Below are 23246 nucleotides of genomic sequence, written 5' to 3' on the forward strand. Positions count from 1 at the left end.
GTGCACACTTCAAAGAAGGTGGAGACTCTGGGAGAATCTCAATTGCATACTCCTCGCATCCTCTCTCTCCTCGCCTCCTTCTCCAAACCTATTGGAGAAGGTCAGAAGGGAGAGCCTCTGACTTTCTCAACCAATGGGTTTTGAGGAGGAAACGAGGAGAGGACGCGAGGAGTATGCAATTGAGATTCTCCCTCTACCAGCCACTAGTGTCACCTTTGACCCCCAGACATCAAAGGGTGTGGCATGTCAACACTGTGATTTAACTGAACCAGACAGGTCCACGATCGGCGTGCTCACCTTGCAGCACCGCATCATATCCGTCAGACAGTGACACAGTAGAACCGGCCCAACTCAACACCTGTCTGTCCCAGTGTCTTGTTTACCTTGAGGAGACGGCAAGAAACGGCAGCCAAGATGCCTGAACGATAAGCAGAGAGCTAGCGGATGGGGTAGGAGGTGTGTCTGCGTGACGGTTTTGTGTGGGTGTCTGTGGGACAGGTGTGTGTGGGTGTCTACGGGACGGGTGTGTGTGGGTGTCTACGGGACGGGTGTGTGTGTGGGTCTGCGGGACAGGTGTGTGTGGGTGTCTGCAGGACAGGTGTGTGTGGGTGTCTGCAGGACAGGTGTGTGTGGGTGTCTGCGGGACGGGTGTGTGTGTGGGTCTGCGGGACAGGTGTGTGTGGGTGTCTGCAGGACAGGTGTGTGTGTGGGTCTGCGGGACAGGTGTGTGTGGGTGTCTGCAGGACAGGTGTGTGTGGGTCTGCGGGACAGGTGTGTGTGGGTGTCTGCAGGACAGGTGTGTGTGGGTGTCTGCAGGACAGGTGTGTGTGGGTGTCTGTGGGACGGGTGTGTGTGGGTGTCTGCAGGACAGGTGTGTGTGGGTGTCTGCAGGACAGATGTGTGTGTGGGTCTGCGGGACAGGTGTGTGTGGGTGTCTGCAGGACAGGTGTGTGTGGGTGTCTGCAGGACAGGTGTGTGTGTGGGTCTGCGGGACTTCAAAAGAACCGAACGGGGGCTAATGTATAAAAAAACAACTCCACAAAATATCTGAATGACAGACTGGGCACTGCCCCCCCCCCCCCCCCCCCCCTCCCTCTCTATTCTCTGGAATACAAGAATGCAGTCTGAATCCAGGTAGCTAATACATGGAGCATGAACAACAGAGACAGTCTCTGGCACGACTTCCAACGACTGCGTGTGTGTGGAGAGAGAAACTAATTGAACAATAAATAGCCTGTTACAATAGAAAGGTAGCAATAAAATAAGAGTTCATTCTGTTCTAAGCACTGTTCTAGCTGTTGATATCAACTCAGAGAGAAAACACAACCACATATCGGCAATGGAGATATTTTATATTCCTTTATTACTTCGTTTCATGTTTTTGAACTCTTGTAAAACTATTTGAAGTGCACACTGGATTCACAATGGGTTTGAATACATCACAATCCACTTTGAGCCTGGAATTTCATGTTAAAAAGGTAGGAGGAACAGTGTGTTGGGGCGTCCACTCTGTTCTGTATGTCCCTCTATGGTAGCCGTAGTCATCTGATCACAATCCTCATTTCTTACCTGGAGACAATAAAAACATAATATCAGAGGAAATAACAGTTGGATCTTATAAAAGTTTGAGACACACAAGTCTTAACAACCATGAATAATGTCCAAAGAAATGTGTTTTCCTTGATCAGCACTGCCACTGTAACATGTTGACTTTCAGTCAGAAAAACTACTAGACCTATAACCCTTTATACACTGTTAAGAAAGAAGCTTGCTAGGCCTATAACCCGTTATACACTGTTAAGAAAGAAGCTTGCTAGGCCTATAACCCATTATACACTGTTAAGAAAGAAGCTTGCTAGGCCTATAACCCGTTATACACTGTTAAGAAAGAAGCTTGCTAGGCCTATAACCCATTATACACTGTTAAGAAAGAAGCTTGCTAGGCCTATAACCCGTTATACACTGTTAAGAAAGAAGCTTGCTAGGCCTATTCTAACCTGTTATACACTGTTAAGAAAGAAGCTTGCTAGGCCTATTCTAACCTGTTATACACTGTTAAGAAAGAAGCTTGCTAGGCCTATTCTAACCTGTTATACACTGTTAAGAAAGAAGCTTGCTAGGCCTATTCTAACCTGTTATACACTGTTAAGAAAGAAGCTTGCTAGGCCTATTCTAACCTGTTATACACTGTTAAGAAAGAAGCTTGCTAGGCCTATTCTAACCTGTTATACACTGTTAAGAAAGAAGCTTGCTAGGCCTATTCTAACCCATTATACACTTACGAAAGAAGCTTGCTAGGCCTATAACCCGTTGTACACTGTTAAAAAAGAAGCTTGCTAGGCCTATTATAACCCGTTATACACTGTTAAGAAAGAAGCTAGCTAGGCCTATTATAACCCGTTATACACTGTTAAGAAGCTTGCTAGGCCTATTATAACCCGTTATACACTTAAGAAGCTTGCTAGGCCTATTATAACCCGTTATACACTGTTAAGAAAGAAGCTTGCTAGGCCTATTATAACCCATTATACACTGTTAAGAAAGAAGCTTGCTAGGCCTATTATAACCCATTATACACTGTTAAGAAAGAAGCTTGCTAGGCCTATTATAACCCATTATACACTGTTAAGAAAGAAGCTTGCTAAGCCTATTATAACCCATTATACACTGTTAAGAAAGAAGCTTGCTTGAATATCAAAGTGTTAACAGACTCTTCCAGACCTGGAATTCTGTTTAACTATTCAGACTCATCACCATCTTGAGACAAACCAGGATTGGAATTATATTGGCACAAACACACATTCGTCTCTTGACTTCTCCACACACACACACACACACACACACACACACACACCACTTCCAATAAGATATGTGAAACCACAGACCACTATGATGGAGAGGGATAGACCAGGAGTGTGTGTGTGTGTGTGTGTGTGTCCTGGTTTAGCTCAAGTTGGCGATGAGTCTGAAGAATAGACATGCAGACAGAATTCCAGGTCTGGAAGCATCTGGAAGAGTTCTGGACTGAAGTGGGAATCTGGTGTTGAATAAAGAACACAACAGAGTAATTGATATAATGACCTACAGACAACCAGTTAGATAGTCAGAGAGGAAGACAGGCAGACAGACAGGGAGACAACCAGTTAGACAGTCAGAGAGGGATACAGGCAGATAGACAGGGAGACAGACAGGCCACGTCTCACTGAAAGCTAAACAGTGTGTCCCCCTTTTCCCAGACCATCCACCCTTCATCCCTTTTCCCAGACCCATCATCCCTTTTCCCAGACCCATCCACCCTTCATCCCTTTTCCCAGACCCATCCACCCTTCATCCATTTCCCCAGACCATCCACATGGAGTCCACAATACCATCCTGTCTCCTCCCCTCCTCTCTCTCTTTTTTATTAGACTTTCTTCTTTGATAAAGAGGAGCAAGATGCCAGCCACAGGACCCACGCCACCAGAAAACACTACAACAACTAGCAACAGGACCCACGCCACCAGAAAACACTACAACAACTAGCCACAGCTCCCACGCCACCAGAAAACACTACAACAACTAGCAACAGGACCCACGCCACCAGAAAACACTACAACAACTAGCAACAGGACCCACGCCACCAGAAAACACTACAACAACTAGCAACAGGACCCACGCCACCAGAAAACACTACAACAACTAGCAACAGGTCCCACGCCACCAGAAAACACTACAACAACTAGCCACAGGTCCCACGCCACCAGAAAACACTACAACAACTAGCCACAGGTCCCACGCCACCAGAAAACACTACAACAACTAGCCACAGGACCCACGCCACCAGAAAACACTACAACAACTAGCCACAGGACCCACGCCACCAGAAAACACTACAACAACTAGCAACAGGACCCACGCCACCAGAAAACACTACAACAACTAGCCACAGCTCCCACGCCACCAGAAAACACTACAACAACTAGCCACAGGACCCACGCCACCAGAAAACACTACAACAACTAGCCACAGCTCCCACGCCACCAGAAAACACTACAACAACTAGCAACAGGACCCACGCCACCAGAAAACACTACAACAACTAGCCACAGGACCCACGCCACCAGAAAACACTACAACAACTAGCCACAGCTCCCACGCCACCAGAAAACACTACAACAACTAGCAACAGGACCCACGCCACCAGAAAACACTACAACAACTAGCCACAGGACCCACGCCACCAGAAAACACTACAACAACTAGCCACAGCTCCCACGCCACCAGAAAACACTACAACAACTAGCCACAGGACCCACGCCACCAGAAAACACTACAACAACTAGCCACAGGACCCACGCCACCAGAAAACACTACAACAACTAGCAACAGGACCCACGCCACCAGAAAACACTACAACAACTAGCCACAGCTCCCACGCCACCAGAAAACACTACAACAACTAGCGAGACCATCCTTCCCACAAACAAAACAGAAAAACACAACCAAAACAGCTGGAGCACCGCGACCACCAGCTCCACCACAACAGAGCAACCCCAGGCTCCGGAGCGCCAGACAACAGGGGCCCGTCGTGTTTCATGTGGCCCAGAATGGAGCACTCTGACTGGGGCTGCGTGTCAGCAGAGGTCCCCTGGGGGTGGAGGGGAAACCATCCTGAACTAATAAATGTGTGTGTGAGGGGTTGTGTGTGTACCGTTCCCCCAGAACAGCATCCTTATCTTTTGACTCATCTGATATTTCTTTTTCAACACTTCCTGTTGACTGTGGTTTTAAAGAGGGCCCTTCGGAGTGGAGTGTGCGTGTGTGTGTATGTAAATGTGTGTGTGAAGGAATGTGTTAAAAGCTGCAATCGATTAATGTTTGAAAACAGGGTGGGTGCCTTTTAGGGCTGCATGATTTGGACCAACATGTTGAATTGTGATTTTTGATTTGGGCCAGATATTGCGATTATGAATTGAGATTTTCAAACACTTGGTAATTCCACCAGATACGGTTAAAACAAGGTTCAGGGTAGAGAACATCACCTCTAAAATCAGATGATATGAATTCATACATAGTGTGCTAACTGAATACGAAACCACAATGTACAAATCTGTAGGCTCAATCATTATTAGAATTTAAATTATAGGTCAAAGTGCCTTAAAAACCTGTAGTCGTAGCCTAGCGACTGCACCGAGCCTAGCGACTGCAAGGAGCAGCTTGTGTACAACACAGTCTGGTCCAGTCATTCAACACGTCATGTTTCAACTTCTCCCTTATCTCTGTTCTACAGTGTTGGGATGGCGACTGTGGAGAAATAGGCTGCCTGTTTAACGTAGGTGGCTGGTTGTGGCCGAGGGGCTTGGCTGCTGTCAGGTGTTTGTTGTTGTTTTTCTTCATGCAATCGTCGTAAAGTAGGAGATATTCTTCTAATGATTTAATACACATGTCGTGTTGCCGCTTGTTGTCGCTACAACTCTGAGGCACTTTTTGGCACAACACATGCATTTGGTTGACATTGGTTTCCCTGTAGCCGAAATACTGCCACCCCGCTGAAGCCGCGCCGAAATACTGCCACCCCGCTGAAGCCGCGCCGAAATACTGCCACCCCGCTGAAGCCGCGCCGAAATACTGCCACCCCGCTGAAGCTGCGTCCTTCTTTGGCAACAAACCGTCGTTCTCGTTAGCACTAGCAGCACTCATGTTTCCGACACACTGAGGTTAAGCCCCAGAGTTTCTCCTACTGTACCGTCTTTGGTAAAGCCCCAGAGTTTCTCCTACTGTACCGTCTTTGGTAAAGCCCCAGAGTTTCTCCTACTGTACTGTCTTTGGTAAAGCCCCAGAGTTTCTCCTACTGTGCTGTCTTTGGTAAAGCCCCAGAGTTTCTCCTACTGTACCGTCTTTGGTAAAGCCCCAGAGTTTCTCCTACTGTACCATCTTTGGTAAAGCCCCAGAGTTTCTCCTACTGTACCATCTTTGGTAAAGCCCCAGAGTTTCTCCTACTGTGCCGTCTTTGGTAAAGCCCCAGAGTTTCTCCTACTGTACCGTCTTTGGTAAAGCCCCAGAGTTTCTCCTACTGTACCATCTTTGGTAAAGCCCCAGAGTTTCTCCTACTGTACCATCTTTGGTAAAGCCCCAGAGTTTCTCCTACTGTGCCGTCTTTGGTAAAGCCCCAGAGTTTCTCCTACTGTACCATCTTTGGTAAAGACCCAGAGTTTCTCCTACTGTACCATCTTTGGTAAAGCCCCAGAGTTTATCCTACTGTACCATCTTTGGTAAAGCCCTCCCTCTCCTCACCAGCATCTAACTGAGCGCTTTAAGCAGGGGACCCTTGTGATTGGCCAGCATGTGTATGCCATGCAGAGAGTGAGAGAGCCCGCTTGTGATTGGTCAGCATCTTCTGTGCCGAGTGAATGAATGGAGTCCAGTGCATCTCATTAGAGAAGATAGTGTGGTCTAGTTGTATTAATGAAGGGTCAAATAAAGGAGAACATCACAGCCTCTTGCAACATTATATATCACGTCCATATCGCACGTTGGATGTGAATAATCACGTCGCCCACCAGCGTGGTAACCCTCCATGTCAGTGTAAACAGGGTCAGCATGCTGAAGAGGGAAACTACAACGTCTCAGAACATAGACTGAACAGATGAACTAGGAATTGCCAATCCATTAATTTTAGGATTAACTCTCCCTTTTTGACAGTACATGGCCCCGTCAAATGATGCGGTGAAGTTGTCCTGTCCTCTTAGCAGAAAAACACCCCCAAAGCATAATGTTTCCACCTCCATGTTTGACAGTGGAGATGGTGTTCTTGGGGTCATAGGCAGCATTCCTCCTCCTCCAAACACAGCGAGTTGAGTTGATGCCAAAGAGCTCCATTTTGGTCTCATCTGACCACAACACTTTCACCCAGTTGTCCTCTGAATCATTCAGATGTTCATTGGCAGACTTCAGACGGGCATGTATATGTGCTTTCTTGAGCAGGGGGACCTTGCGGGCGCTGCAGGATTTCAGTCCTTCACGGCGTAGTGTGTTACCAATTGTTTTCTTGGTGACTATGGTCCCAGCTGCCTTGAGATCATTGACAAGATCCTCCCGTGTAGTTCTGGGCTGATTCCTCACCGTTCTCATGATCATTGCAACTCCACGAGGGGAGATCTTGCATGGAGTCCCAGGCCGAGGGAGATTGACAGTTCTTTTGTGTTTCTTCCATTTGCAAATAATCGCACCAAATGTCACCTTCTCACCAAGCTGCTTGGCGATGGTCTTGTAGCCCATTCCAGCCTTGTGTAGGTCTACAATCTTGTCCCTGACATCCTTGGAGAGCTGTTTGGTCTTGGCAATGGTGGAGAGTTTGGAATCTGATTGATTGATTGCTTCTGTGGACAGGTGTCTTTTTTACAGGTAACAAGCTGGGGTTAGGAGCACTCCCTTTAAGAGTGTGCTCCTAATCTCAGCTCGTTACCTGTATAAAAGACACCTGGGAGCCAGAAATCTTTCTGATTGAGAGGGGGTCAAATACTTATTTCCCTCATTAAAATGCAAATCAATATATAACATTTTTGACATGCGTTTTTGTGGATATTTTTGTTGTTATTCTGTCTCTCACTGTTCAAATAAACCTACCATTAAAATTATAGACTGATCCTTTCTTTATCAGTGGACAAACGTACAAAATCAGCAGGGGATCAAATACTCCCCCCCCACTGTAATTGTCCTATTTCACACTTGTGGTGTGTAGTAGTGGTGTGTAGTAGTGGTGTGTAGTGGTTAATGTGTTTGTAGCATATCCTAACTCCCCCTGAGACATCCACAGAGTAAGCGGGGGTTAAGTGCCTTGCTCAGGGGCACAACGGCAGATTTTTCACCATGTCGGCTCCAGGATTATGAACCAGCGACCTTTAGGCTACTGGCCCAACGCTCTGACCTCGAGGCTTCCTGCCGTCCTGGTGACACTCTTTAACAATGACGGAGAATTGCTGATGCTACCTTTATCAGTTAGGTAATAGGAGGTCATTTTAGAGTGACCTACCCCTTTAACCCTTCAACAGGTCTGATTGGTAGTGTACCTGGCAGTTTCAGCCACTTGGGGACCTTGCCGGTGTCCGTCCTGACTGGTTTGGGGGCCTGGCTGTGTGTGTTAGGCTCCTCCTCCTCCTCCATCTCCCTGGTCCCCGCGGGGGGGTCTGGAAGGGGCTCCTCTGTTACCATGGAAGAGAAGGAGGAGGAGGGGGGCGAAGACCTGGGCATACAGCTGAGAGAGGGGGGAGAGAGAGGGTGAGGAATGAAGGGAGAGAGAAAGGGATGGAGGGGAGGAAAGAGCATTCAGTCCACAGGATTTCATCAGATGTGTATTCTGAACACACACACACTTCCTGTACTTTACATTCTCAAAACCAATCCATCTCTAGACCCCCAACTCATGGAAAGACATTTCTGGACTCTCCAGATGGGGCAGCGGACGTGTTTGGGAAGTGGAGTGTGTGTGTCCCCCCCCCCCCCCACCCCCTCCAGGGGGTTCAGGCTCTTTCATGTGGCCAGGACTAGTGACCTCAGAGGTTAGGAAAGGTCATGACACCACTATCGCATGACTTCCTGTCCAGGGGATGGAACAAACACATCCTCTCCTGACAGAACAACATTTCACCTTTGACCCGGGTGCCACATTATCAATAACTTAAACGTCCCTCTCTCTCTCTCTCTCTCTCTCTCGCTCCCTCCACTATGTCACTGTCTCTCTTACCCCCCTTTCCCACTCCCCCTCTCTCTCTCTCGCTCCCTCCACTATGTCAATGTCTCTCTTACCCCCCTTTCCCACTCCCTCTCTCTCTCTCTCGCCCTCCCTCACAGAAGTAGAAGGTGCCCTGGCATCCCCTTTGAAGCTAATAGTGGAATTAGGGACAGGAGGAGGAGAGAGAGGTGTGGATGGATGAAAGGGGGAGATGGGTTAATGAGGTGTGTGTGTTTGGGGAAATGGCTCTATCTTTAGAGGAAGGGGGAGGTGGGGTTTGGTGTTCGTGCGTTTGGCCGGAACCCTTCAAAGGGATTCCGATGATGACAGCGCTGTGACAGGAAAATAGAGCCGTCGCCCGGGGTTACACAGCTGAGCCGTGTTGCCAAGACGATGGGGCAGTTCCACCAACAGGCTTTTCTGGTCCTCTCCTTCTCACACACAAATCAAATGTTGTTGTTTGGTTGTTAAATGTCAATAGTAGACTGACCCAGCAATAGCCTCGTCTGCTTGTAGGGCCGAGACACTGGACTCCAGGAGATGTCTCTCTAGGTAACTCTCTGTGGAGAGGGACCACATCAGAACCACCACCAGAACCATCTCATCCAAGTCAACATGTTTAAATCAAACCCAGGTAACGGGAGACGGACCTGTCTTGACGTCAGAGCCAAAGTAGACCAGGGCAGCAGGGAACAGGTCAGCCTGGAGAGAGAGGAAGAGAGACGCTAGTTTCAATCTACTTCTAACACTCAAACAGCTTCTTCGCCGTCACCAAACATGGTGGCGCACAGTTCAGTTTGAAGTCAACCACTAACTGAAGGCTCATCAAGCGGTTGGGAAAACACCTTCACCACGAGAGCCAAACAACAACCCCTGAATGCCAACCCCTTAAAGTGAAAGGTTTAAATGGTGCTGATGGTTGTAATGGCTGACAGACTGGTGATTACAGGGTGAAAACAGACAGAGGTAAGTTATTATTCTGACTCTGTTTACCTGAGAGAGGTAGACATCTCTAGTGCTGTCTGTTGAGGATAGACACAGCCCCAAAACCTTCTCTCCCTCCCGTCCTTCCCCCTTTGTCCTCTCTACCCCTCCCTGTCCCAATCCTCCCCCTGCCCTCTCTAGCCATCTCCCCTTCATCCTCCCCGTCCTCTCTCGCCTCCTCCTCCATCTGTCCTCTCTCTCTACCCACCTCTGTCCTCTCTCTCTACCCACCTCTGTCCTCTCTCTCTACCCACCTCTGTCCTCTCTCTCTACCCACCTCTGTCCTCTCTCTCTACCCACCTCTGTCCTCTCTCTCTACCCACCTCTGTCCTCTCTCTCTACCCACCTCTGTCCTCTCTCTCTACCCACCTCTGTCCTCTCTCTCTACCCACCTCTGTCCTCTCTCTCTACCCACCTCTGTCCTCTCTCTCTACCCACCTCTGTCCTCTCTCTCTACCCACCTCTGTCCTCTCTCTCTACCCACCTCTGTCCTCTCTCTCTACCCACCTCTGTCCTCTCTCTCTACCCACCTCTGTCCTCTCTCTCTACCCACCTCTGTCCTCTCTCTCTACCCACCTCTGTCCTCTCTCTCTACCCACCTCTGTCCTCTCTCTCTACCCACCTCTGTCCTCTCTCTCTACCCACCTCTGTCCTCTCTCTCTACCCACCTCTGTCCTCTCTCTCTACCCCTTTCACCCCCGTCCTCTCTCTACCCCTTTCACCCCTGTCCTCCCCCTCTGTCCTCTCTCTACCCCTCTCTAACCCTCTCTACCGCTCTGTCTAACCCTCTCCCCCCTCTCTCTACCCCTCTGTCTACCTCTACCCACCCCTCTCCCCTCTCCCCAACCCTCTGTCTACCCCGCTCCCCTCTCCCCAACCCTCTGTCTAACCCTCTCCCCCTCGCTCTCTACATCCCTCTCTACCCCTCTGTCTACCTCTCTACCCCTACCCCTCTGTCTACCTCTCTACCCCTACCCCTCTGTCTACCTCTCTATCCCTCTGTCTAACCCTCTCCCCCTCCCCTCTTTCTACCCCTCTCTCTACCACTCTCCCCTCTCTCTAACCCTCCCTACCCTTCTGTCTAACCCTCTCCCCCCTCTCTCTACCTACCCACCCTCTCCCCTCTCTCCTGTCTACCCCTCTCCCTCCTCCTCCCCCCTCCCTCTCTAGTCCCTCTGGTTTCTATTATGGACAGAGCTGTTAATGACTATTATTAGAGACTCCGAACAAGAAACAATGTGTAGCAATGGGATAACAGACATTCCACCAGTCTCTCCCTGGACACAACATGCTCCCTTTGGCACTGGACGGCTCAATAGGCAGGGGAGGGATGTTGGGATGGGAAATATTCCTTCTGTGACATGACACAAAGTGATTGAAGATTCTCTGTGTGTGTGTGTGTGTGTGTGTATGTGTGTGTGAGAGAGATGGCTCCAGAATCTCTCTCCAGACTGGTGTGTACTTCTAAGGGTGTAATCGTGGGGATCTCCACACTCCCTGTGAATCTAACCCTTACAACCTCACACATCAGACACTGCCCCCCCATCTCTCCCTTTCCCTCTCCATCTTCCTCCCTCTCTCTCTCTCCTCACCCCAGACAGTGGTGAAGGTCAGTAGGGCAGAGAATGGACACAGGGAGAGAGGAGGACAGGAGAGAAAAGAGCAACAGAGAGAGAGAGAGAGAGAGAGAGAGAGAGACATTTATTTTTGTAAAGCACATGAGAATGTGTTGTGTTATTATTGTGTATGGTTATGTGATGTCTCCATGCTGTTTCAAACCCACTACAACCCTAATTAATACTTTACACTGATTGGAGCAACAATAAATACAGTTTACCAGTCCAATTTCATTCTGTTCTTTAGAGATATGGAGAGTGTTACCTGTAGGGGGGGGGGTATGTGACAGGAACCTTACCTGGAAGAGGGTGGCTGTTGGGTCCTCCAGAATGGTTTTAGGAGGAGCGATGACTGGAAGAGAGGAAATGATATTTTTATATCCAAAATGAGAGAGAGGAGAGATTCTCCTCTCCCCCTCTCCCCTGAGGACCTGAGCTCTAGGGCCATGCCTCAGGACTCCTGTCTGTCCCCGTCCCTCCCCCTTCTCCCTAAGGACCTGAGCTCTAGGGCCATGCCTCAGGACTCCTGGCTGTCCCCGTCCCTCCCCCTGAGGACCTGAGCTCTAGGGCCATGCCTCAGGACTCCTGGCTGTCCCCGTCCCCAGTCATGCTGCCAATCCAGGTTCTGTTGTTCTGCCTGCAGAGCACAGACATGCTACCTCGTCTTGGACCTGCTGTTTCCACCCTCCCTGTCTCTTCCAGTCACTGTGCTTCTACATCTACATTGCTTGCTGATGTAAAAAGGGCTTTATAAATATACTGAACAAAAATATAAAACATGTAAAGTGTTGGTCCCATGTTTCATGAGCTGAAATAACATTTCCCAGAAATGTTCCATACGCGCAAAAAGCCTATTTCTCTAAATTGTTTTGCAATAATGTGTTTACGTCCCTGTTAGTGAGCATTTCTCCTCTGCAAAGATGATCCATCCACCTGACAGGTGAGGCATATCAAGAAGCTGATTAAACAGCATGATCACTACACATAAAAGGCCACTCTAAATTGTGCAGGTCTGTCACACAACACAACGCCACAGAAGTCTCAAGTCGAGGGAATGTGCAATTGACATGCTGACTGAAATCAACAGATTAGGGCCTAAAACGTATTTCAACTGACTGATTTCCTTATATGAACTGTAACTCATTAGAATCGTTTAAATTGTTACATACAACTTTTATATTTGTGTTCAGTATAAAGTTGAAGGAGAGAGATGGAGCGCGAGAGAGAGAGACGGAGCGAGAGAGAGACAGAGCGAGAGAGCGGCAGAGCGAGAGAGAGAGAGAAAGAGACGGAGAGAGAGCGGCAGAGCGAGAGAGAGACGGAGAGAGAGAGACGGAGAGAGAGAGAGAGAGAGAGAGAGAGAGAGAGAGAGACAGAGAGACGGAGCGAGAGAGAGACGGAGCGAGAGAGAGACGGAGCGAGAGAGAGACGGAGCGAGAGAGAGAGACGGAGCGAGAGAGAGACGGAGCGAGAGAGAGACGGAGCGAGAGAGAGAGACGGAGCGAGAGAGAGAGAGACGGAGCGAGAGAGAGAGAGACGGAGCGAGAGAGAGAGACGGAGCGAGAGAGAGAGACGGAGCGAGAGAGAGAGACGGAGCGAGAGAGAGAGACGGAGCGAGAGAGAGAGACGGAGAGAGAGAGAGAGAGAGAGACGGAGAGAGAGAGAGAGAGAGAGACGGAGAGAGAGAGAGAGAGAGAGAGACAGAGCGAGAGAGAGAGAGACGGAGCGAGAGAGAGAGAGACGGAGCGAGAGAGAGAGAGACGGAGCGAGAGAGAGAGACGGAGCGAGAGAGAGAGACGGAGAGAGAGAGAGAGAGAGACGGAGAGAGAGAGAGAGAGAGAGAGACGGAGAGAGTAACGATACTCACACAGGTAGAAGGGTAGTTGGGGGTCCTGCAGGTGGCTCTTCACAAAGTGCCTCAGAGCAGCAACTGGACGGACAGTTGAAAACCACCTGGTTATTCCATCACATCTCTATGGTTCCAGTTTGATTCTAATGTCAGATAGATATCAACTACCTGTCTCTAGAATCAACACATAGTTACTAATAAAAGGAGAGGGAGAGAGATTGAGGGATAGAGAAGGAGGGAGAGAGGAAGAGAGATTGAAGGATAGAGGGAGAGAGAGAGAGAAAGAGCTCTACCTGTCTCTAGAGGTCTGAAGAATCCCTGTAGAACACGTCTGTCAGGGAACTGGACCCTCAGAACTACCTGGACACACACACACACACTATTATATTGCGAATGTTACTGTAGTAACAGATTTAGGACCACTATTGGCATCCACCTCCAGGTTAGTGGTTCCATGTAAATGTAGGAGAAATTCAAGGGTATCTGACACACACACACACACACACACACACACACACGGGCGAACACACATCCACCCACACAACTCACTCGGGGGTATCTGTCCATCTTATCCTTCATCTGAGATTCTCTCAGAGCTTTAGTCATCAGAGGAGCCTCCTCTAGTACCCTCCTAAAGGGAGAGAGAGAGGAGAGAGAAAGAGAGAGAGATGATTTACAGTTGACTTTTTGATTTGTGTGTGTGTGTGTGTGTGTGTGTGTGTGTGTGTGTGTGTGTGTGTGTGTGTGTGTGTGTGTGTGTGTGTGTGTGAGTGATCACTGTGGTAATGTAATCCTAGCCTTGATAATCTGTCTAGTGCGGTGTCACACAGAGATTGGGAAGGCAGACATCTCTTTTGAAGACGACATCGTAAAGAACCAATCAGGCGCACGCACAAACCACACAGCAACGTTTCCCAGCATTCCCCACAGTCTATCTCCAAAGCGTCTAATTAAGTCATTGGCATACTGTAATTTGAGTATATATATAAACCCATATAGAAATTCCCTAAATGACTGCTTTCAGACCTTAACCATTAGAAGGTAAAAACTGACCCCAGATCTGCTCTTCTTGCTTTTGTTTACACATGACTTTGGGTTATCCTAACTAACTAAATCCAGGATGTCAAAACTGACCCCAGATCTGCTCTTCTTACTTTTGTTTACACATGACTTTGGGTTATCCTAACTAACTAAATCCAGGATGTCAAAACAGATCCCAGATTTGCTCATGACAGGTAGCCAAGTAGTTAAGAGCATTGGGCCAGTAACCGAAAGGTCGCTGGTTTGAATCCCCAAACAGCCTAGATAAGAACATCTGTCAATGTGCCTTTGAGCAAAGCACTTAACCCTCGTCGCTCCTGTAAGTCTCTCTGGATCAGAGCGTCTGGTAAATGACTCACTAACTGTAAGTCTCTCTGGATCAGTGTCTGCTAAATGACTCACTAACTGTAAGTCTCTCTGGATCAGAGCGTCTGGTAAATGACTCACTAACTGTAAGTCTCTCTGGATCAGTGTCTGCTAAATGACTCCCTACTGTAAGTCACTCTGGATCAGAGCGTCTGCTAAATGACTCACTAACTGCAAGTGGTTCTGGATCAGAGCGTCTGCTAATTGACTCCCTACTGTAAATGACTCTGGATCAGAGCGTCTGCTAAATGACTCACTAACTGTAAGTGACTCTGGATCAGAGCGTCTGCTAATTGACTCACTGTAAGTGACTCTGGATCAGAGCGTCTGCTAATTGACTCACTGTAAGTGACTCTGGATCAGAGCGTCTGCTAATTGACTCACTGTAAGTGACTCTGGATCAGAGCGTCTGCTAATTGACTCCCTACTGTAAATGTAAATGACATTTGGCTGTTTTAATAGAGAGATCTCATTTCAGTCTCTCCATTTCTCCTGGTTCAATCTCACTGTCGCTTTCTCGCTCCCTCTATCCATATCAAAACCCAAGCAACTTTCTCTCCATCTCTCCTCCCCCTCCTTCTCTCCTCCCCATCTCTCCTCCCCACTCCTTCTCTCCTCCCCATCTCTCCTCCCCATCTTACCCAGTGTCACCTCTCACTTTTCATTTCCTCTCTCTTTCTTCCTCCATCTCTCCTCCCTTTCTCTCACCTTCCATGTTTGAACACTCCTATCTCTCCCCCATCTCTCCTTCCCTCTCTCTGTCTCTCCCCCACCTCTCCCCCACCTCTCCTTCAGTCTCTCCCCCAGTCTCTCCCTCAGTCTCACCTTCCATGTTTGAACACTCCTATCTCTCCCCCATCTCTCCTTCCCTCTCTCTGTCTCTCCCCCACCACTCCCCCACCTCTCCTTCAGTCTCTCCCCGAGTCTCTCCCCCAGTCTCTCCCCCAGTCTCTCCCCCAGTCTCTCCCCCAGTCTCTCCCTCAGTCTCTCCCCCACCTCTCCCTCAGTCTCTCCCCCACCTCTCCCTCAGTCTCTCCCCCACCTCTCCCTCAGGCTCTCCCTCAGTCTCTCCCCCACCCTCTCCCCCACCTGTCCCCCACCCTCTCCCCCACCTGTCCCTCAGTCTCTCCCCCACCTCTCCCTCAGTCTCTCCCCCACCTCTCCCTCAGTCTCTCCCCCACCTCTCCCTCAGTCTCTCCCCCACCTCTCCCTCAGTCTCTCCCCCACCTCTCCCTCAGGCTCTCCCCCACCCTCTCCCCCACCTGTCCCTCAGTCTCTCCCCCACCTCTCCCTCAGTCTCTCCCTCAGTCTCTCCCCCAGTCTCTCCCCCACCTCTCCCTCACCTCTCCCTCAGTCTCTCCCCCACCCTCTCCCCCACCTGTCCCTCAGTCTCTCCCCCACCTGTCCCTCAGTCTCTCCCCCACCTCTCCTTCAGTCTCTCCCTCAGTCTCTCCCCCAGTCTCTCCCTCAGTCTCTCCCTCACCTGTCCCTCAGTCTCTCCCCCACCTGTCCCTCAGTCTCTCCCCCACCTGCCCCTCAGTCTCTCCCCCACCTCTCCCTCAGTCTCTCCCCCACCTCTCCCTCAGTCTCTCCCCCACCCTCTCCCCCACCTGTCCCTCAGTCTCTCCCCCACCTGTCCCTCAGTCTCTCCCCCACCTCTCCCCCACTCTCTCCCCCACCTCTCCCTCAGTCTCTCCCCCACCTCTCCTTCAGTCTCTCCCCCACCTCTCCTTCAGTCTCTCCCCCACCTCTCCCTCCCCCACCTCTCCCTCCCCTCTTCCTCTCAGTCTCTCCTTCCCAAATGAGTCCCACCTCTCACTCTTCAGCTGAGCGAAGCGTTTGCGGATGTCGTCCACAGTCACCTCAAAGAACTCGTCTGGCAAGTCCTGTTGGTTGCCGCAGCGACGCTCCCCAGAGTCCATGTGGTAGATCAGGGGTTCCCTGTCCACCGGCTGTAGAGAGGAGAGAGAGAGAGGTGAGGCACCTCAACGGCTGCAGACATGACAACAGTAGAAATGTGTCTGTCTGACTATGTTTCTATATTAACAATAGGGGAGACCCTCAACAGGTCTGAGTAAAAGACTGGGATTTCTCCATGGAAGTGTTTCATTCAATTCATGACATGGTTTGTTCAGCCCATCAGAACAACATCAACCCCATCAACATTACCTGCAGAACCTCCTCTACCACGGCCCAGTCATCCTGTTTGGCACTGGCTTGGCGCTGAGAGATAGAAACAGAACATCTAGAACATACCATCTATCATTCATGTATCTATTCACATTTACTCTTATCAACAGAGTAGATTGAGAAGACGTTGGGTTGGACCTACAGGTCTCACCTTGGTGTTGCTGGGTTTAGATTTCTTGGCTTTGGGCGGCCCGCCAACCATTGATGGTAGTGATGATGATGATGCTCCTACACCGCTTGCCCCCGGCCCCCCCAGCCTCCGACCCCCTCCAGAGAAAGGGATAAAGGGAGCGGAGGGAGGAGAGGAAGAGGAGGAGGAAGGATGGACGGAGCACTGACCAGATGGTCCTGCCCTCTCTCCATCCCCCTCTTCCTCCCTCTTCACTCCCCCGAAGGGACTGCTTTTAGGCCGCACCACAATTTGGGAGTTTGGAACCACTTCCGCTTCCTGTTTGCATGGAAGTGTGCTGCCAGCGGCTGAGGGGACGGGGACATCCGCAGTCTCAACCGGCCTATCAGGGCTCTCCTTTTTGATTGACGGCAGCGCTGCACGTTCTGGTTGTGAGGGAGGCAGTCCGACGGCTGGTAAAGGGCGGGGCTTGGTTTCCTTGGCGACGGGATCTGTCGCCGTGGAAGCCGCCTCCATGCCATCATCGTCTCCGTTGCCTGGTGATTTGGTCTTCTTCAGTAAAAACCTGTAGAACGGCAGAGAGGAAGGACATCTACATACTCATCACCACCCTTCCGTTCCCAATCAGTGGCAGTGCATCAGTAACAGCTGGTAGCTGTAATGTTGAGGATATGTTGAGGATATGTTGTGGAGGAACCAACCTGACTATGGCACTTCCTCCTGTGAGTCCCAGAGACTTCAGACTGGCCTTCTTTAGAGCTGCTTCACCACTCACCTAAACACACCCCCCGTCAGTGTCCTCATCACACTCTGATCAACACACCCCCCCCGTCAGTGTCCTCATCACACTCTGATCAACACCCCCCCGTCAGTGTCCTCATCACACTCTGATCAACACCCCCCCGTCAGTGTCCTCATCACACTCTGATCAACACCCCCCCGTCAGTGTCCTCATCACACTCTGATCAACACACCCCCCCCGTCAGTGTCCTCATCACACTCTGATCAACACCCCCCCCCGTCAGTGTCCTCATCACACTCTGATCAACACCCCCCCGTCAGTGTCCTCATCACACTCTGATCAACACCCCCCCGTCAGTGTCCTCATCACACTCTGATCAACACCCCCCCGTCAGTGTCCTCATCACACTCTGATCAACACACCCCCCCCGTCAGTGTCCTCATCACACTCTGATCAACACCCCCCCCCCGTCAGTGTCCTCATCACACTCTGATCAACACCCCCCCCCCGTCAGTGTCCTCATCACACTCTGATCAACACCCCCCCGTCAGTGTCCTCATCACACTCTGATCAACACCCCCCCGTCAGTGTCCTCATCACACTCTGATCAACACCCCCCCGTCAGTGTCCTCATCACACTCTGATCAACACCCCCCCGTCAGTGTCCTCATCACACTCTGATCAACACCCCCCCGTCAGTGTCCTCATCACACTCTGATCAACACCCCCCCCGTCAGTGTCCTCATCACACTCTGATCAACACCCCCCCGTCAGTGTCCTCATCACACTCTGATCAACACCCCCCCGTCAGTGTCCTCATCACACTCTGATCAACACCCCCCCGTCAGTGTCCTCATCACACTCTGATCAACACCCCCCCCCGTCAGTGTCCTCATCACACTCTGATCAACACCCCCCCCGTCAGTGTCCTCATCACACTCTGATCAACACCCCCCCCCGTCAGTGTCCTCATCACACTCTGATCAACACCCCCCCCGTCAGTGTCCTCATCACACTCTGATCAACACACCCCCCCCGTCAGTGTCCTCATCACACTCTGATCAACACACCCCCCCCCGTCAGTGTCCTCATCACACTCTGATCAACACACCCCCCCCGTCAGTGTCCTCATCCCACTCTGATCAACACCCCCCCGTCAGTGTCCTCATCACACTCTGATCAACACCCCCCCCGTCAGTGTCCTCATCACACTCTGATCAACACCCCCCCGTCAGTGTCCTCATCACACTCTGATCAACACCCCCCCCGTCAGTGTCCTCATCACACTCTGATCAACACACACCCCCCCCTGTCAGTGTCCTCATCACACTCTGATCAACACACACTCCCCCTGTCAGTGTCCTCATCACACTCTGATCAACACACACTCCCCCTGTCAGTGTCCTCATCACACTCTGATCAACACACACAGGCAGACAGAGAGAAGGAGATACCATACCTCATCTCTCATGTAAACACAGACAGGAGTGGAACCTGATTCAGACAACTCAGACGCTCTGTAGAGAAGAGAGAGAGAGGATGAGAGAGAAAAGAGGGATTCTGTGATTCAAAACAAACACACACACACCTGGGTGGTCTCACCTGTCTGGTGTGAAGTAGTAAATGAGTCTACGTGTGAGCAGCGGGGTGTGTGTGTCACAGATGTGTGTATCGTAAATGTGTTTGTCTACATAAAAACCACTGAACCGTAAATGTATTATTGCAGGTCGTCTCATAAACACATTCACTTTTCCCTAGCTTGTTTTTCCCCCAGATTCCCGGGCCGACCGGAGCTCACATTCATTCTGGAAGCTTCCGTGGCAAAGATTTAGTGATGATGTCATCACAGAGAAGACGAAAGGGGTGACGGACAGACAGCTGGTCTCAAAGAGAGTAGGGCACTATAAAATGTTATTTTTTCCCCCTAATTCCGTTGACTTTTTTTCCCTAAATTCTGTTTTCTCTGTGTTCCTTTTCCAGGTTTCCGATTTAAAAAACAACCACATTGGATGTTCAGTCCACAACAATTCTTAAACCACATCAGAAGACCACTTTTAAGGTCTGGGAAAAATAGAAGAAATGGAGATTTTTGGGTGTAGTTACCCTTTAATGCCAGTGAGCACCAGGAAGAGACCGTTGTCCACTACACGGCCATGCTGCTTGCCTATTGAGCAGCAAGAGGAACTGCCCCTCCCTACCTTTAGGCTGTGCTCAAACCCTACACCCCAACCCCAGCACTGCGTTCTGCCACCTCTGGTCTCTTCCAGTCCAAGCTCTTCTCTGTCCTCGCACCCCAATGGTGGAACCAGCTTCCCAGCTTTGACAGCAGAGTCTTACTTTAACTGTGATGTGGTTGTCCCACCTAGCTATCAGAAGATGAATATACTAACTAAGTCACTCTGGATAATTACTGAAATGTAAAATGTTTGGTTAGTGATGTTTCTGTAGTACTCATGGGATTGCAGAGTTTTGCTAAACAAACGGCCTCTGGATTGATGGTATAATGACATCATTCTGCCAGGTCGTCAGTCTACTTTCTAGTTAACATTTAAATGAGAAGGTTTTTGGGAAAGCCTTTCCTTCTCTATCAGAAGAAGGTTATCATTAGCATCATCGCTAACGGCCACACAAAATGTAGAGATACGCACGCACGCACGCACGCGCACACCCCCATCTCACACACCCCCACCCCACACACCCCCACACACACACACACCCATCCCACACACACACCCCCTCCCCACACACACACCCCCTCCCCACACACACACACCCCCACTCCACACACACCCCCACCCCACTCCACACACACCCCACACACACACCCCCATCCCACACCCCCACTCCACATACACACCACCACTCCACACACACACACCCCCACACACACCCCCCCACCCCACACACACACACACACCCCCATCACACACACACACACACACACCCCCACCACACACACTCACACACACCCCACACACCCCACCCCACACACACAGGGGCATTTCCGTACCGTTTCAGAAAGTTGCAGGAAAATAGGAATCACTGATATATTTTGTTCATGTCTTATGATAAACTTTCTCATAAGTTCAATACATTTAGTTGATTTCCTACTAAATTCAATAAAATTCTGTTTTAATGTCTGGATTCCATGATCCCTTCCCCAATGCTGATTTCAAAGATAGGAAGGGGCTAGGTAAGGCTTGGGATGAGGAAGGAAGGGGGGTATAGGGCCTGCCATGAGTAGGGCAAAGATTGAGCTCCTAAACTCAAGACAATATGGAGAGTAGAGAGGGTGGAGAGAGAGTAGAGAGGATGGAGAGAGAGGGTGGAGAGAGTAGAGAGGGTAGAGAGAGAGGGTGGAGAGGGTAGAAGAGAGGGTAGAAGAGAGAGGGTAGAAGAGAGAGGGTAGAGAGAGAGGCTAGGAGAGAGTAGAGAAGGGAGGAGGGTAGAGTAGAGACGGCTGCAGAGAGAGGGTAGAGACGGTGCAGAGAGAGGGTAGAGACGGTGCAGAGAGAGGGTAGAGACGGTGCAGAGAGAGGGTAGAGACGGTGCAGAGAGAGGGTAGAGACGGTGCAGAGAGAGGGTAGAGACGGTGCAGAGAGAGGGTAGAGACGGTGCAGAGAGAGGGTAGAGACGGTGCAGAGAGAGGGTAGAGACGGTGCAGAGAGAGGGTAGAGACGGTGCAGAGAGAGGGTAGAGACGGTGCAGAGAGAGGGTAGAGACGGTGCAGAGAGAGGGTAGAGACGGTGCAGAGAGAGGGTAGAGACGGTGCAGAGAGAGGGTAGAGACGGTGCAGAGAGAGGGTAGAGACGGTGCAGAGAGAGGGTAGAGACGGTGCAGAGAGAGGGTAGAGACGGTGCAGAGAGAGGGTAGAGACGGTGCAGAGAGAGGGTAGAGACGGTGCAGAGAGAGGGTAGAGACGGTGCAGAGAGAGGGTAGAGACGGTGGAGAGAGAGGGTAGAGAGCTTGGAGAGAGAGGGTAGAGAGCTTGGAGAGAGAGGGTAGAGAGCTTGGAGAGAGAGGGTAGAGAGCTTGGAGAGAGTAGAGGTTGGGGTGAGGAGAAAGAAAACAGGGGACAGAAGAAAGGAGAGGAGGAGAGCAGGAGGGGAAAGGAGGGCTTGTTGTAACTTGGCACACTCCTGGTTTGTTACTCTTTGATCACAGTGTTCAGCACTCACTCATAAAAATAACATAAACCTCTGGTCTTGGCAGGCAGGCAGGCGAGCCCACACACACACACACACACACACACACACACACACACACACACACACACACACACACACACACACACACACACACACACACACACACTGCACTTGGGCAATCAGTGACAACCTACCTACCTACCTACCTGGTCTGGGGAAAGTGTGTGAGCAGCTCCCATAGTGTCTGTCCACTGGAGAAAGAACCCTGGAGTCTGGTACCATCTTCCATCTGCAGGGCAATACGCACCTGAGGAACACACCCAGTAAACAACACACTGTTTTACAACACACACCCAGAATACAACACACTGTTTTACAACACACACCCAGTAATACAACACACTGTTTTACAACACACACCCAGTAATACAACACACTGTTTTACAACACACACCCAGAATACAACACACTGTTTTACAACACACACCCAGTAAACAACACACTGTTTTACAACCCACACCCAGAATACAACACACTGTTTTACAACCCACACCCAGAATACAACACACTGTTTTACAACACACACCCAGTAAACAACACACTGTTTTACAACACACACCCAGTAAACAACACACTGTTTTACAACACACACCCAGAATACACCACACTGTTTTACAACACACACCCAGAATACAACACACTGTTTTACAACACACACCCAGAATACAACACACTGTTTTACAACACACACCCAGTAAACAACACACTGTTTTACAACACACACCCAGTAAACAACACACTGTTTTACAACACACACCCAGAATACAACACACTGTTTTACAACACACACCCAGAATACAACACACTGTTTTACAACACACACCCAGAATACAACACACTGTTTTACAACACACACCCAGAATACAACACACTGTTTTACAACACACACCCAGTAAACAACACACTGTTTTACAACACACACCCAGAATACAACACACTGTTTTACAACACACACCCAGAATACAACACACTGTTTTACAACACACACCCAGTAATACAACACACTGTTTTACAACACACACCCAGAATACAACACACTGTTTTACAACACACACCCAGAATACAACACACTGTTTTACAACACACACCCAGTAAACAACACACTGTTTTACAACACACACCCAGAATACAACACACTGTTTTACAACACACACCCAGAATACAACACACTGTTTTACAACACACACCCAGAATACAACACACTGTTTTACAACACACACCCAGTAATACAACACACTGTTTTACAACACACACCCAGTAATACAACACACTGTTTTACAACACACACCCAGAATACAACACACTGTTTTACAACACACACCCAGAATACAACACACTGTTTTACAACACACACCCAGAATACAACACACTGTTTTACAACACACACCCAGAATACAACACACTGTTTTA

The 23246-nt window shown here is 49.8% G+C and overlaps 1 protein-coding gene across 2 annotated transcripts in view; it reads right to left on the reverse strand.

Moving 5' to 3' along the window:
- Positions 1-1346: 1346 nt before the first annotated feature.
- The window catches only part of aspscr1 (ASPSCR1 tether for SLC2A4, UBX domain containing), a 39178-nt gene continuing 17278 nt past the window's right edge, over positions 1347-23246 (reverse strand). The window contains exons 4-17 of one of the 2 annotated variants that reach the window (XM_045709169.2): positions 21983-22083; positions 19088-19145; positions 17588-17661; positions 16908-17451; positions 16736-16789; positions 16379-16518; positions 13709-13790; positions 13453-13519; positions 13178-13240; positions 11610-11662; positions 9361-9412; positions 9201-9270; positions 8049-8233; positions 1347-1569 (exon numbers count right to left, since the gene is read on the reverse strand). In XM_045709169.2, the coding sequence (XP_045565125.1) occupies positions 1559-1569; positions 8049-8233; positions 9201-9270; positions 9361-9412; positions 11610-11662; positions 13178-13240; positions 13453-13519; positions 13709-13790; positions 16379-16518; positions 16736-16789; positions 16908-17451; positions 17588-17661; positions 19088-19145; positions 21983-22083 (1554 nt within the window). In that variant the 3' untranslated portion in view covers positions 1347-1558. The remainder of the gene's footprint in view (positions 1570-8048; positions 8234-9200; positions 9271-9360; positions 9413-11609; positions 11663-13177; positions 13241-13452; positions 13520-13708; positions 13791-16378; positions 16519-16735; positions 16790-16907; positions 17452-17587; positions 17662-19087; positions 19146-21982; positions 22084-23246) is intronic. The other variant, XM_082966760.1, reaches the window with a different exon arrangement.

The sequence above is a fragment of the Salmo salar genome, chromosome 02 (assembly GCF_965601325.2).
Source record: "Salmo salar chromosome 02, fSalSal1, whole genome shotgun sequence".
Taxonomy (NCBI): Eukaryota; Metazoa; Chordata; class Actinopteri; order Salmoniformes; family Salmonidae; genus Salmo; species Salmo salar.